Source organism: Tamandua tetradactyla, chromosome 2, assembly GCF_023851605.1.
Source record: "Tamandua tetradactyla isolate mTamTet1 chromosome 2, mTamTet1.pri, whole genome shotgun sequence".
Classification (NCBI taxonomy): domain Eukaryota; kingdom Metazoa; phylum Chordata; class Mammalia; order Pilosa; family Myrmecophagidae; genus Tamandua; species Tamandua tetradactyla.
The window spans coordinates 76,509,434-76,525,905 of NC_135328.1; the positions used below are offsets into that span (position 1 = coordinate 76,509,434).

Genomic DNA, 16,472 nt, shown 5'->3' on the forward strand with positions numbered 1-16,472 from the left:
CAGAAAGACTATTGAAGCACAGTGACCTAATTGTAATTCAAAATATTTGGGTGTGTATACCTGTAAAGTTTTATACTTTTCTGTATATTTTTGTGATGCTACCTCTCGGGCTGTACTGTGTGATTAAAAAAATATTCTGTGTTCTGTGTGACTGGAAGAACTGTTTGGTGTAAGCATTTGTTTCCAAGCTCTTGTGATGAAGGAACTTTTGCCCTCTTATGTGAGTCACAGGTAGAGGTCATGAGGCCATGTAGGAATCAGAAGGCAATATCTCTGTGTATGGCATTATGACTTATAGCATCAGATGCAATAACTTATTCTCTAGGAAATTGTGCCACATCCTCTCTAAAGTCTTCCCACTAATTTCCTTGGAGGAAATCAATCTTTTCCACCATGTTGCTCCTGCAACATTTTTCCTCCTCCGGTGCCCCCTATAGAGGGGGCACCTCTCTGTAGCCCCTTACATGCTAAGTACTCCCTAGTATATAAGGGTTTATATAGTCCATGAGTCAGGGAATTGTTAGGCTGCTATGACAAAGAGACCCAAGGATATAGTACTCCAATTAAGAAAGGTATTTTCCTCATTTAAGTGTCGATGTTTACGATCCAGGTTAGAAGATTTGAGGTCACTTAGACATCCAGATTCCTTCTAAGCTTTTTTGCCCTCATCCCCTGAGGCATTGTTGTCATTTGCAGGATTGAAGCTCTGTGGCCACCAGATCCAGCTTCCCAGGGACTGGATTGGAGAGAAGCATTTCTGGTATCTCAAGTTTAAGGTTCTAAGGTCGTGTCGTTTTTCACATTCCATAGGTAGTAACTATTCATGTAACCACTCTATCGCAAGGGAAGTTGGGAAGTTGGGAGATATTGTGTAGCATGCAAGAGGGGGTGAACAGGTTTTTGTGGAAGTTAGGACTCTCTGTCACATTTGGCATATTGTTCTACTGATTTGTTTATAGGTCAGATTCTTCCACTAATTGGTAAATTTGTTGAAGCCAAGCATCACTTGGTGTTCTTAATATGGTTTTATGTATAGTAGATATTTGGTCATCTGTGTTTGAATTTTCTGGTAAAGTAGAATATGTATGTATGTATGTACATATGTAAGTATGTATTTAAGCAAAATCACTTTGCAGCTGGTGATGCAAAAAGGCAACTACTATAAAAAGCGTGTGTTCTAACCAAAACACAGGCTCCACAAGCTACGTGCTTAATATGGGGAAGGGTTTGGTCATGTGTTGTGCTTTGCCTGTAACATTAGAGTTAGTAGCAGTTGTGATATCGGCCATATAGCTATTTTAGTAACTTTAGTTATTGACTTCTAAGAACAAAGTTTTTTGAAAACAAAATCAGTTGCTTAAAAAAAAACAAATCACAAAATAACTTTAATAATACCATTCGTGTTAGGCTATTCAAACAACAGTTATATGCTTAAACTTTGCAGGTGTGTGGATAAAAATACTTGTGCACATAGATGCTATTTATAAATGAATGAATAGTGTAAAGCAGTGTTAAGTCTGAAATTTTAGAGGGAAGCAGAATCACCTGGAATACTCGTTTAAAAAGAAGAACCTTCCATCAGAGTTTCTGATTTATTAGGTTTGGGATGGGGCTGAGAATGTGCATTTCCCACAAGTTCCCTGTTAGTGCTGATACTGCCAGTCCTGGATTGCACTTTGAGAACTGTTAGTTTAAGGTAACATACCAACCTATCGAAATGGGAAAGTATCTGATATCACTTTATGCTGGAATGCTATTGCCATTTTAAACTTGTAAGAAAAATCTATTATGGAATGAAAACATGTTTGTTAATGGAATATTGGGTCAGCAGCCATATAGGGAGACATCAACTGGCCTCTCACCATTCCTAAAATGACACCTTTGCAGTCTTTCTTGGAGGCAGATCAAGAATGAGCATTTTAAGGCAGCAGTGCTTGGACCTGGTTAGTATTCATTACAGGCATACTTTTGAAAGCTTTGTCTTAAAGAGCTTAGGTGAGAAAGGGTAGGCAGAGGTGTGTGTCTCAGCTATGCCAGAGACTTAGAGACCTTTGTCTCTCCAGCCATGTCAACTAAGACCCCTGCCCCTTGAGCTGGAAATGAGAGATAGATTTATTCTGCCTGACACTGCTGAGATGATAGTGGATTTCTGAGACTGCCCTCAATTCCACAGAGAAGGGTGTTGTAATTGACTAGAAATGTCTGCCGTGGCTACAGTTGTCATCCCCTGCGTTCCACCTAAGCACTTCCTGTCTCCTCTCTTCTAAAATTTCTCTCCTTGCCTTTCGTTAGAGGTGTGTGCATATATGTTTAAGTATCTGTGATGTCTGTATATGATGCATTTAATGATGTTTTATGGCTCAACCCTTTTTCTGTCATCTTAGAATGTCATGCTCTGTTACTTTTCCTTCTGGTAGTATTTTGGGAAAAGGTGTTCACTATATTATACTTTAACTTCTCTCTGGGTAGATTTTTTTTTTATTTGAAAAAGACATAATATTGTTTCATGCACTCATTTTTTGTCACATATTTGTATACTTTGTAATACTGGGTATGATCAGTTTCATTTGGCATTAAACATTTATTTTTCCCTTTAAGTTTTTTTTTCAATTATAAAAGTAATACCCTTAATTTTTACAAATCATTCAACCCAAAGTTTACTGAATACCCCTCCAAATCTCTCATGTGTACATATATATACATAACCCTTTTAATATCAACCTCTCATGATAATCAGTCATCATTATGAAATGTTTCTTCTGTATCTTTCTCATATGTCGATAAAATAGACATTTAAAAAATTTTTAAGTATTTTTAAATGTGTACGTATTTTTCAAAATTAGATAATAACATATACATTCTCCAAGTTGAATTTTTTCACTTAAATTATTTTGGGCAAGCACCCCTAAAGAGAGGAATGGAAAGATCAAAGGTGATCATGGAGCTATACAGTGAAGATAGTATTTAACAAATGAATATGATTGCTAAATCTTTAAATTGATATCTTTTTTAGTCTTCAGTATCTTAGAGCAGCTAGAAGTAAAAACTTAAAATTGTGGAATTGTAACCCATGTCAAACTCTGAAATATATTCTATAACTGTGGTGCTGTGCTTTGAAATTTATTGCTTTTTTGTGTATATTTTATTTTTCACACACACAAAAAAGCTGATTGTGATCATAAAACATTTTCACATTTCACTCTTACAATTTACCTGAGAAAAAGTGTGCAGGAAATGTTGATATTCTCATCTTTAGATGAGGAAATTGAGATTCAGAAAGCCACTGGCCTCACCAAATTTGTAAGTGGTGGAAATCAGATTCAAACGAAAGTTTTTTGTTTTTGTTTTATATTCTATACCTTGACTGTTACACTGTGTTCTGATTGATAGTTCATTTTATAATACAGTTATTTAAATTGTCTAGCAGAAATATAAAACAAAAGTGTATAGTATTGGTGAAGTATACTTGTTATCTGTTTTCAAGGATATATGGGATATAAGGTATAAGTTACTTTGTTAGCGAAAGATTCATATATATAAAGCAGAGGTGATTTGAGTTACTGTATAATTACGTTCTTGCAGTGGTAGGATGTTTTTAGTGTAGTGTCATATAGTATTTAAATTATTTCTGCTTAGAAACAGCCAAACACTTCTTGTGTAGATAGATATTCATGGATACTTATCTCAGGAGAAAATCAGGATAGAAGAGAAACCAGCTTCTGACCTATCTGAAAGGGCCTCCAAGTCTTTCTCAACACCTGGCTGTTGCATGACTCAGAGCCACTGGTTGGAAACACCCTCAGAAGCAGACCAGAGAGTGAGAACCACTTTTATTTGGAGCCAGAGAAGAATTATGAAGAAAACAGTAAATACGTCCCCCTACTATATTTTATCTGAAATCTGAACAGAGTATATTTACCTTTCAGAGCACATTTTAATGTGTATATTGCCCTTAGTGAATGCTCTAAACATAGACTGCCCGCTTAGGTAGACTTCAGTGATTTGTGCTGCCAGATGGTAAACGTGACTCAGAATAAACTCTGAATGGGGAGAGTTTGAAGATCCCCAGTAGAACTGGTATTAATTTAGATCTTTATGAAACTTAAACTGTTGTGGGCATTGTGCATATTTGGAAAAAGAGGAAGCCCGGAACAATAGATATCTCTCTTGCATGAAAATAGCAGGACCTATTTCTTCTCATTCCCACTCCTTTATTTTGGCTTGTAATTCCTTGACATGTCATCTCTACCACTGCTATCCAAATACAAATAACTGACTTTTACATTGAAATCATTTACCATGTTCTTTTAGTTATAAGTTCCCTTAGGCTATATAAGATGACAGCTGTGTGAATTAGTGCCACCATAAAATAGAGATGGTTTGAATACAGGAAAATTGGGATCTTTGGCCATAAATTTTTTGTTGGGCCTAATGGGTCTACTTATTTTATATTTGTTTCAGTGAACATGCCAAATACATGCCATACAGGTTTAAAAATGTATTTTTTTGTTTTGTTTTTGATTCAAAAGGCTAGTCTGTATAAAGTTAAATTGTCTTGAACCTGACTTTGTAAAACACCAGTCTGTACTTATTTGTCTGATTCTTTCTTGTAGCCTGAATCTTTAAACTATCCTTTGTCTTCTACATTCTTTTCCGCTAAGATTTACTTTCAGCTCCTCACTAAAGCTATGACTGGGGTTTTGTTGACTAGAATTTCTTCTCTTTAGGCCTCTAGATCCTGGGATGATAGTGTTGGCACAGGGCAGTGCTCTACCCTATCTCTCTCTCCCATCTGTAAACACTTTCATTCTGCCTTTAGTGGACGGGCCTCCTGAGGATACACGATGCAGAGTATTTGTGAAAGGAAACTGATAAGACTGAAGACATTTTCCTTTACAACAGAGGAAGGTGGAATGTGGGGAAAGAGGTAAGGGAATAGATTGTTGCCATTACTTGTGGGTTTCAGGCACTGTGGGATTTTTATTTGCCTAGGATTTTGTGGGGCCATTAGATTTTGGGGGGCCACTTTGTGACGGGAGAGTTGCAAACATTTTAAATTTAAAACTGTCTCAAAAGTATGGTACAGTGATTCTGGTCAATAATAGACCCTTAACTACATTATCAGGCATTTAAATAGAACCTCCCTTTTTGTATTAAATAGTAGGGAATGCAAATTTCAATATCTAAGGTTGCTTAATTTTTTGATTTGGTATGCCTATTCTTCCCTCCATGTAAGCGATTTTCTTTTATTTATTTATTTTTATGTGTTATGTTTTAATACCTTACCTTGATGTTAGGCACATGTCGCTTGGATTGATGCTTTATTTTTAGTGCAAAATTTATTTTTCCTTTTCATTTTATTTTGGGATTTTTAACATTTAAAATGTTGAGTCTTTTGACTTGTTACTGTCTTGGCTTGAAAGTTTTTCATTTTAGGAATAGGCTGCATGGCATTATGTGGTCAGTTAATTTTCTTCAAATAGCAAGTTCAAATAGCAAGTTCGTTGTCTTCTTTAAGTTAGTAGACAAAATCTTGCATGCTTAGGCAAGGGGAAATTGGATAATCCTGAAAAATCATCTGTTAGCTTTGAACATGGGATGCGTTTTGATTTTGTTTACTGTGTTATACTAGAGGTTTGGGAAAGAAGGGGGAAGCTTAGAAGGTCTGGTTTTGAAGATTTGCTTTAGAAAGGTTATATAAAATTTGATCTTGTTATTGTAAATATCTTTTTTAGTGATACCATTGTCATTTTAAAAAATGATAGGAGTTGGCTTTAGTTGTTTGGAGTAGACAATTTTAGGCTTAAGAAATACTCTCTCCGTTTTTCATTAGCTAGACACTGATATTCTTTTGCTACCTTGTAAGGTAAGAACTAGATGGCTGAAGATGCTAAACTGAGAGGTTATACAAAGTTGTACATTGTTCGTAAGCACTAAGACTTATGAGTTGGGTATGGGTGGAAAACTTGACCTGGATTCAACTTGCCCCTCTCCCTCCTTTTTAAAATTAATTCACTGTGAAATTGAGGTGTTAAGGAATGGAGTTCTTGCTAAAAGTAGATACTGTCTTTAAGACTTACTCATTTTAGCTTTAAGCCAAGGCCTACCTATTGAAGATTTTAGGCATGCCCTGCACTCTTGGCTACTGTCAATTAGGTTATAAGTGTTGGTTAGGAACAAAGAGAATTACTTTATGTGTTTAAGAGAGATTCATTTTTTAAATGAGATCTCTCTCCCCTTAAATAACAAGTGATTAAATACTACTTTACTTTTCAATTAATCAAATTAGTTTTCTACTGGTAGATTTTGATTACATCCCTTTCTAACAGCTTCCAGATACACTCCTCTTTCCCATATGCTTCCCATATGCTGAGTAAAACCAATGTAGAATAAATTAGTGTAAGACTAAGAAACCTTAGTTCTTTTGTAGAGTTCATCTTGAATGACAGAAGATGGCTAAGAATCATTTTAGCTACGAGGCACCTTTTGAAAAGTGATATGGAAAAATAACCCATTTATGTGTGCCAAGGTCTGTTTTCATAAATGTAAATTTGAAAGTTCATTAAAATTTTGGCATGTGATTTGGAATACATAATAATTGGAAATGATTCAAAGCCAGAAATCTGTATCCTTATACCAACAACATGTTTCGCTGAAGACTGGCTTTGTATGGTTGTTTAATATTTAAAAGGTAAAAAATTAGCATTTACTTGATGGTTACGGTTCAGAAACTATATTCAGGATGGAGAGGCTGCAGAGGCAACGGAGAACTTGGGGTCTAGCCAGCAGCCCCAGAAGTCTTGCCAGCCTCTCCTCATCACAGCACAGGAAGGACTTTTGAACACTGACCACTGAAACTAGTCCCTTATTTCTCAGAGATGACAACACAGAAATGCAGGTTTTCTTTACCACCTTTGAATGTGAAGGTAGACTATGAAGGACATGCAGGCCAGATAAAAATAGTTGAAAAATGGCTCAGCTGGTGTCAGACGAAGGTGGTGTCCAACACTATTAGCTGATATGAACAGTTAATGCTTGGAGATACTCTAATGTTACATGCCAGGCCAACTTGCTAACCTGTAATGTAAGCCTCCCAAGGTGAGGCTATGGAAGCAAAGGGAAAGAGAAAAAAACTCACCAACTATTGGTGCAAATGAGCCCTTTTCTTGACTGCAAAAAGAGAAGTGAATCTCACTATAGTCTGTTCAAACATCTTCCAGTGAGGCACAGGAAGCTGTGTTGCAGCCAAGGTAAGAATGAATAAGACATTACTGTGATAAAGAAAATATTTTAAAGCTTGCAGGCCAACCTCCTATCCACTACCAATTGTTATTTTTGCTGTTGTATATGTGTACTTTGTACAGATTCCATTTTTATTCTATTATTCCTCTTTATGGCTTTGTTTTAAAAGTTTCTTGTTCTCTGTCATCTTAGGCCCCCTGATTTTTACATTTCAATTTTGTCATAGAAAAAAATTGGTTTGTAAGGTAAAAGTTCATCACCAGGATGAAAAGACACTCTTTGGTTTACGACTGTATGTTCAGCTTATACTCTGTCATTTAGTATGCCATGTATGGATGTTCTATAATTAACCAAACTTCCTGCAAAAAGTATGTTTATAATCACTGTTGTCTTGGTTTATTTCCTCTTTTAGTCTTTGATCTATTTGACTCTGACATATGCCTCTCACCAACTTCTGTAGATTCTCATTTTGACAGAATACTTTTATTATCCCCACCCTCACCCTCTGTCCCTTTTGCCCTGATTCAGTCTGTCAGTCACCAGATCTGATGCTCATGCTTCTGTTTGGTTCCTCTATCTCCTTTGCCCTGTTCTCGGCCCTCTTCCTTTCACCTGAATTTAGTACTTTTTGTTACTTCCAGGCTCCCTTCCCTGAAACCATCTTTCACATTGTGACCAATTAACATTCTTAAAACTTGGGTCTCATCAAGATTTTCTACTTCTTAAAAGTACATCTGTTGTCTATGGAATGTACCTTCTTACAATGCTCTGTTAGGACCATCCCAGACAGGCACTTGCCTGCCTTTCTAAGCTCAAGATCAGCCACATTCAGCCAGGTACCTGGAGCCATCCTTCAGGTCACTGGTGATTCTCTACCAGGCTGTGAATTCTCTGTGTCTTGGGATTTTTGACTTGTGCTTTTCCCTTTACCTACGGTGTACACCCTTAATTTTCTTGGAAAATACTTACCTACTTTTCTTTAAGGTTGTCTCTTTTGTGTGTATCTCCAGCTGACTCTTCTAAAACCTAAATGAGGGCTCCTTTGCCTGTGGTACGACATATTATGGTTGTTGGTAATTTTGCCTTCGTGGTTAGATACTAAGCTGTGTGTCTTAGTCATCTTTGTGACCTAGGACACAGCAGGAGTCCTGACATGCAGTCAATATTTATTATATAGAATTTTGTTTATTTTCCATTGCAATTTATAGAAAATGAGAGAATTTAAGGTAAATAATGTTCCTAATATGGTGTATTGGAATGAAGATTTGTAATTTATCATGATATATAAGTAGAAAGGGAAATATCACAGTGCCTTGGCTCTCAAACTAGTAAATAGATACCATGAACTATTATTGGTGTATTATCCAAAAAACGTTTGCACTGGGCTTCAGAAAGTGTGTGTGTGTGTGTGAGTGTGTGTGTGTGTTGGTGTGTGTGCATGTGTTTGCATGTGCTGTGTGTGAGTGTGTGTGTGTGTTGGTGTGTGTGCATGTGTTTGCATGTGCTGTGCAATGGAAAATTCATTTGAGAACATTGAAAGAATGATTTGAAAGTCTCAATTATAAACTGTTCTTAATAATTATTGGTAGGGCTAGGAGTGGAACCTAGGTCTCTGGGGTTTTACCGAAGGTGAACGGAGAATGTTTGTAGTAGAGGGGGTTGGAAATGATGCTGCCCAGAGTCAAGAGTTGGCCATCAATTTCTCTGTGTGTCTTCGGGTAAATAATTTTTATGAATCTACTTTTCTGAACACCTCGAGGACCTAAGTCAATAGTATATGCTATCCTGTGGTAGATAAGATGGAAAATAGTATAGACAGAAACACAAATGGGAACAAAATTGAGCCCTAGGGATTTTAATAGTTAGCTTATTTTTAGCCTTTACTTTGAACTGAATAGCCAAGTATTCTCACAGTGCCAGGGAGACCTAGAATACGTCCTCAGGCAAATTGTATTTTCCAAACATTTCCACAGTATTATCTCCCACCCCACACACTCTTCTTACAATTTGATTTTGACACTACTTTCTTCAAGAGGTGGGGTTTATGTCCACACCTTCTAAAGCTGAATGAGCTTTTGCTACTTTCAGCTAATAGGCTGCAGAAGTAACACTTTGTGATTTCTGAAGCTAGGTCATAAAAGGTGATGTGGCTTCCTGTTTGTGGAAATGCAATGCTCCTAAACCTTTACCCCCATGTAAGCAGTCCAGCTGTCCTGAGGCCATGATATGAAGAAAGATCACATGTAAAGTCCCTGAGAAGTCTACATTAACAGAGCTGCCCAGTCAGCTCTCAGCTACCCTGAACCCAAGCTGCTCCAGCCACCTTCTGACTGCAACCCAGTGAGAAACTGAGCCAGAACCTCCCAGTCAAATCTTCCTGAAATCCTCACTCAGTAATCATGAGAGATAGTAAAATGGTTGTTTTTGTTTTTAATCACTGTTTGTTATCTTAGCAAAGATAATTGGAACATGTTTCTTTGGAGACGCATTTTCTGTTTTATTCTAGGTGACATTGAAAGAATTAGAAGCATCGCTGGGTATATGTAGATTTAAAGTTGTTATTGTGTTAACCTGGTTTTCCCAAGCTTTCACACCTTAATTGGTGATAGATCAAGAGGAATCTTAGATAGGCATGAAACATTTATTTCTGTTCACTTGCCTTTATCTAACAGTTGGTAATGAGGGCCTAGCCAAGGGTAGACCCTTAAATTTAGGCTAACTATATTACAAAGATCCTGTATGTTTTGGGGACGTAAGATCATGGCCAAGGCATTCTGCAAATGATCTTATGGCTGTCTCTATGAGACCAGGGAATGAGGCAAAAGTAGACTGTCGTCAAGGAGGCTAGAACTTACGTTGAATAATTTATTGTTCATTGTGCTTTTTTAATGTTAAAATCTGAGTAAAGTTAGAGGAAATAAAAAATAATTCTTTTAAAGTTATGAAAATGAAAAGATAAGCCACAGAATGGAGAAAACATTAAATGGCACACATATATCTCACAAGGAACTTGAACCTAGAATATATAAAGAAGACTTACAACTCAATAATAAGATAACCCAATTTTAAAATGAGCAAAATATTTGAATAAACGTTTTACCAAAGAAGATTTACAAATGGCAAATAAACACATGGAAAGATGTTCAGTATCATTAGTCATTAGGAAGTACAGATTAAAATTATCATGAGATACCCTTACATTCCCATTAGAATGGCTAAAATTAGAAAGACTGCCCATATCAGATGTTGGTGAGGAGGTAGAGCAATTAGGACTCTCATACACTGCTGGTAGGAATTTAAAAGAGTATAATCACTAAAAGAAAGAGTTTTCCAGTTTCTTAAAAAATTAAGCATTTACCTACCTGGTTATTCTACTCACCAGAATTTACTCAAGAGGTTTGAAGTATAAGTCCATGCAAAGACTTATACACAAATGTTAATAGGAGTTTTATTTGTAATAGCCTCAAAATGGAGATAATCCAACTGTTCATCATCAGGTGAATGTAAACAAACTGTGGTATACGCGAACAATGAAATACTATTCTGCAATTAAAAGGAGTAAACTGTTGACGCATGCAAGAACATAGATGAATCTCATAATAATTATTTGAATGAAAGACACCAGAATCCCCACCACCACCAAAAAAAAAAAGAGTAAATATGGTATAATTTCATATATATATATATATAATTCAAAGTAATTTTAGTGAAAGAAAGATCAGTGGTGGCCTGGAGAGGAAGATAGGGCGAGGTGGGGATGATTACAAAGAAACACGAGGAAACTTTTAGGGTAGATGGATATGGTCATTATTTTGACTGTGGTATTGGCCTTTTGGGTGATACTTATGTCAAAACATATAAAATTGTGCACTTTTGAGTTTTTTTTTTGTTTGTCAATTATGCTGCAATAAAAATGGAGCAAAGAAAAACAATTATATGGGGAAAATATAGGTTAAGTGGAAGGTTTAAACTCTAAGACCTATTGTTACCAGTATCTATCAGCTAAGCATTGGAAGGTGAAGTTTGCTTTGCCATTTACTGGTGGCTAGGCCATGACTTTAATAGCAAGAGGCCATTTAAATCTACCCTCAACAAGTAAACTAAGCCTTGAGTATCCATTGGGGTTTAATCATGGAAGAACTACTATAATGAATTATGGAGTTAGGGATTTAATATAGGAATTAAACCTTAAACGACTGTGGTAGGAGCTTGGGAAATGCAGGCCCTGCAGGGAAGTTGGGGATGAATGGAATTCCCAAGCAGTCAGTCTGAGAAGCCAGGCATGAGGCCAGGCTCGTGGGTGCATGGGGAGCTGTGCATTGGTGTAGCTACCACCTCTGTGGGCATGGTGGTGGGCCTGGGGTTGCTTTTGCTTTACAGAGCACATCCATGTCTGTCATTATGCTAACCATGATGATCATGCAAATGTAGTTAGTCAGCTTTAACCCAGAACTGTACAGGGAAGAAGATTATAGGAACTATAAATCCAGGATATCCTAGTTGACCTGGCATACACCACTATGTTTTGCTAATGAACTTGTTAACTGATTATAAACTTAAATTCTCTTGTTCTCAGCTGATGGGTAGATTATGCCAGACAAATCTAGAATATCACGGGGATGATCTCAGTGGGATAGAATGGAGCTAGAGTTAGTCCAGCCATGGGAAATAAGGAATAGATCTTTTCAGAATGAACACTGATTACAATATAAACAATGGAGAGACTCTGCATACCTTCTTACAAGGAAGGTGTTTATAGCAACATAAACACCTTTTCAACATAGTAACATAAACAGTTTCTCAAGGAAACATTTTCTAGCATTCAGGAAATGTTCCTTTCTTTACAAACAAAAAGTGTGTTTTTCTAAAGATTTAATTTACCTAAGGGCTCTGTTTAGAACAAGGCTACGATTGTAGAGGGATAAAGTTATTCCCAGATCACTTTTGTGGTAGGCTATAGTTAAAATCTTTACAGAAACATCTTGTTCAAAAATCTGTAGGCTTAATAAAGCAGAGGCCAGTACAAGTGTAGCATGTTACATATTGGATACATCTCTGGAAAGTTGTATAAATTGTATTTTTGTGAGTCAGATTACATTACAAATTCCTGGTAGCTTGCATTTTAACATTTTCTTATGAAAATTCTTCTTGAAAGTCTGAGGACCTTTCGTTACATGAATAAAATAGTGAGTACCTATATATGCCCAGGGACTATGATGGGAACTTCATGTTATTTGTCTCTATCATGCATAGTTAATTCATTTGTAAGGTCAATAAATGCTTCCTAAGATTGCTTAATTTGGATTTTTATATTAATCTTCTTTAAAACACAGTTAATTTGGGATGATTAAAAATAGACGTCATCCATAAGACTCAGTTGTAAAGGGGAGAAAAATCTTTAACAAGAATGCTTTCTGAATAGAGAATGGAGATATACCTATTTTCAGCATGTTATTGAAAATATTTAATTCTAGCAGTGCAGTGAAAATACTATTAATAGGCACCAAACATTAGTCACATGCATTTAAAAAAAAAATCTTTGTGTAAAGGCCTGATTTAATTAAAAGATTTACTAACAGTCTTTAGGAATGATTTATTCATTGCTGGACTGTAGATTTTTGACAGCTTTCTGCAATTTAAACTCCACAAATAGGAGACAGTTTATCATGCTACCTTCTACCTTAACCTCTAGATTAGTGCTTCTCAAACTTGAATGTGTAGACATAGGACCTGGGTATTTTATTAAATGCAGAGCCTGATTCAGTATGTCTGAAGTGGGGCCTGAGATTTCTTATTTCTGACCAGTTCCCAAGTGAAAATGATGTCACTAATTTACTGACCGCACTGAGAAGCAAGGGAGCATAATTGTTGGTGTGGTTGAACATAGTAATTAAACATCTTACAGTGAGTGTGATGGATACTGAGAAAAATTATCTTTGTAGATATATGCCTGGGTTTTGTCTTGAAAGTAAAAAGATAATGGTTGACTCCCATCAGTTAAGCAGCTTGCTTACAATTTGGCAGGACTAAAGCATAAGCATTCCCTATTCAACTAGCTCTAAAATTTTACATTTTAAAATTTATGAAAGTGGTCCAGTTTAAAAGCCAACCTTTCATCCAGATGCAAATTACCATAGGAAGAAAAACAAGTCATCTTGCAAATATGTGGAGTCCACCTTTCAGTTTACTTCTTTGCCCTGGAAGGATCCATTTTGGTATCTGAAAATTAATAAAGTAATTTTTCTTTGAATGTTAATATATATAAAATTAAATGAGTTATTTGTGGGTATTAATAAACTCAGGGCCAACTTGTATATTTTTAACAGTCCCATATTGAGGAAATATTTATGATGGGAAGACCTGTCTGTTTGAAGGATGAAAGTGGGGAACTAATTTGAAAATACTTTTTAACTGTTACCATTTTTACTTGACCTTTTAAGTTGTACAGCCTGAAAATGTTGATTAATTTTCCCTAACTGCTATTAAAACAGATTGATCTTGAATATTTTCAAAGATAAATTCAGGCAATTGGATTTATCTGGGAAATATTCAAATAAGAAAAATATGTTCAGGGAAGGAGAAAATTAAAATACTTCATGGAACTATTTGCTTAATTCTTAACCCAGTTTTAAATTTTAAGTTGAATCTTTACAGTGTAATTGAAGATTAAAAATAAAAGAGAGCCTCTAAAGACACTCTAAAGGTCATGTTAATATGATTAAAGCTTTCTGGTTGAGTGCATAAATCTGATGTCCCCTGAAGAATGGTAAAAGATGTAACCAAATGGGTAGCCTGTGGCTTTGTCTCTGTAGGGTGGTGAACCGAGGAAGTCATTCAGCAACAGTGAAGGTACCTTGGGATCCTGACACAGGTGGGAAAAGCATTTCCAAGAATTCTGGAAGCCAAATCATGTTTATCTGTTGTTATGATAATTGATAACTGAAGATATTTTAATTATAATACTTTAGTAGTCTTTCCTTTGACTTTTCATCCAGGTAATGGCTGAGCACTTGGAAAATGCATCTTCCAAAAGATTGGGTCTGTTAGTTACTGTCTAAAAGGTTTTCATCTGTATTTCAGATGGTTGAATATGTTGGAAGTCTGTATTCCAGAGAAGTAAGGAAGGTGATGCATGCTCTGTGGGGCTTAGGTGTTAAAATGATAGAAGCATATTTTAAAGTATGAAAATAACTGTGGTGTTCCAGATAAGAAAAGTACACAATTTTTGTGAACATTATTCTTTGAAGGCTTAATCATATTCTGTTTATAAAAGAAATAACCATTTAGCTAATCATTTTTTCTTATAAAACATTTAAATGGATTCTCATGTTTTTCTAAGTAATACTATGATGGATATTTATATAATCCTTTTCTCTGGCAAGGTTTTCTCGTTAGGGCAGAGTTACAAAACTGAAATTCTTATTCTTATAGGAAAACTTTCCTTAGAAGCTGGCCTGTGAAGTTGAGGGGCTGTTAACACAGAAATACTAACCTCTCTTCACTGTTAAAAGATAAGGATGTTGTGACAAGGTGTTAAGAACTAAGCTGGAATCAGACAGGTCAGATTAACCTGGTCCTGTCTTTAACAACTATATTAACACCTGTTGAGAAGGAGAAAAAAAAATCAGACTAGACACTTGTCCTTTGATAAGTTTTGATAGGTAAAATGCTCTCTGGAGAAATTTGAGCTGTTTAGGTGGCAAATGCATTTAAAAAAATCTTTTCCTAATAAACAAGAGCAGGAAGTCTTGAAGATTAACTTTTGAATAAGAAGAATAAGTTTATAATATTTAACTTCTAACTTTCTGAACTATATTTGGGCAAAAGTATTGAAGTAATCATGATCCACTAAGCAAGTAGAAAAAAAATTATGTGAGAACAGCACTTGTAGTAGGAAAAAAAATTAGAAAACTGCTTACAATTCAAACTATACACTGATTTGTAATATTTGTAGCCAAATTTCACAGGTATGACAATGAACTGAACAGGTTAGGAATCCATCCTAAACGCTCTATAAATTTGAAAAGGAATTGCAGACTTTGAATTAGTTTGAAGCATTTTAGTTGTCCTAGAGTCTTCTAACAGTAGGCTTGTAGGCAGAGGAAAGGTTTTCAACACTAAATCTATAACCAGTTTTCTTATAGATTGATAACTATAGATAAGCTATTTTTTCTCTCTATATATGAAGTTCTTAATCAGTTTATAAATTTGATTTTGAAATTTTAATCTTTAATTAGATTCTAATTTCTCTTGATTATAACTATTTTGTGCTCTTCTTTATAGTTGAAATGTCTACAAGGATAATTTTACTCTATTAAATTCAAGGCGTTAATGTATGTGTGCATGTGCCTTTTTCATGCTTTATTTTTTCTGTTTGTTACTATAGAAAAAATTATATCACCTGTTCAGTTCATTTTCTAAAAATTTTTAACTGTTTTATTGTATAGTATAACATATATGCAAAGCAATGAAATGAAAAAACAATAGTTTTCAAAGTACTGTTCACGCAAGTACTTTGACTGATCCCAGAGTTTATCATGGACTACCATATGATCTTCTCATATTTTTCCTTCTGGCTGCTCCAGAATATAAGAGGGCTTAAATATTTTTTTATCATCACAATTGACTTTTTTTCTTTCTTTTTTTGTGAAAAATAACATATATACAAAAACACTATATATTTCCAAGTGCAGCACCACAATTTGCTGTAGAACATATTTCAGAGTTTGACATGGGTTACAATTCCACAATTTTAGGATTTTACTTCTAGCTGCTCTAAAATACTGGAGACTAAAAGAGATATCAATTTAATGATTCAGTATCCATATTCATTTGTTAAATCCTATTTCCTCTTTATAATTCCACCATCACCTTTTATCTTTCCATCCCTCTCTCTGGGGTGTTTGGGCTATGGCAACTCTAAATTTTTCATTTTGGAAAGGTCTATCACTAGTATGGGGTAGGGAGATGGAACTATCTGATTTTTTGGAGAGGCTGGGCTAGATTTCAGGACTTACCTGGACCAGGGATGCATCTGGAGGTTGTAGATTTCCAGGGATGCATCTGGAGGTTGTAGATTTCTGGAAAGTTACTCTAGTGCATGGAACCATTGTGGAGTCTTATATATTATCCTAGGTGTTCTTTAGGATTGGCTGGAATGGTTCTGGTTGGGGGTTGGCAGGTTATGATAGGTAGCAAGGTCTAACTGAAGCTTGTGTGAGAGAAACCTC

At 35.6% G+C, this 16,472-nt stretch overlaps 1 protein-coding gene across 6 annotated transcripts in view; it reads left to right on the top strand.

The window, feature by feature from the left end:
* The window catches only part of MLLT3 (MLLT3 super elongation complex subunit), a 265,987-nt gene that overhangs the window by 95,488 nt on the left and 154,027 nt on the right, over nt 1-16,472 (top strand). Inside the window, exon 1 of one of the 6 annotated variants that reach the window (XM_077148052.1) lies at nt 9,302-9,582. The exons of the other annotated variants lie outside the window; for them this stretch is intronic. Within the exon in view, the coding sequence (XP_077004167.1) occupies nt 9,582 (1 nt within the window). The 5' untranslated portion in view covers nt 9,302-9,581. Of the gene's footprint in view, nt 1-9,301; nt 9,583-16,472 lie in introns of those variants that run through there. 6 annotated transcript variants of the gene reach the window in all.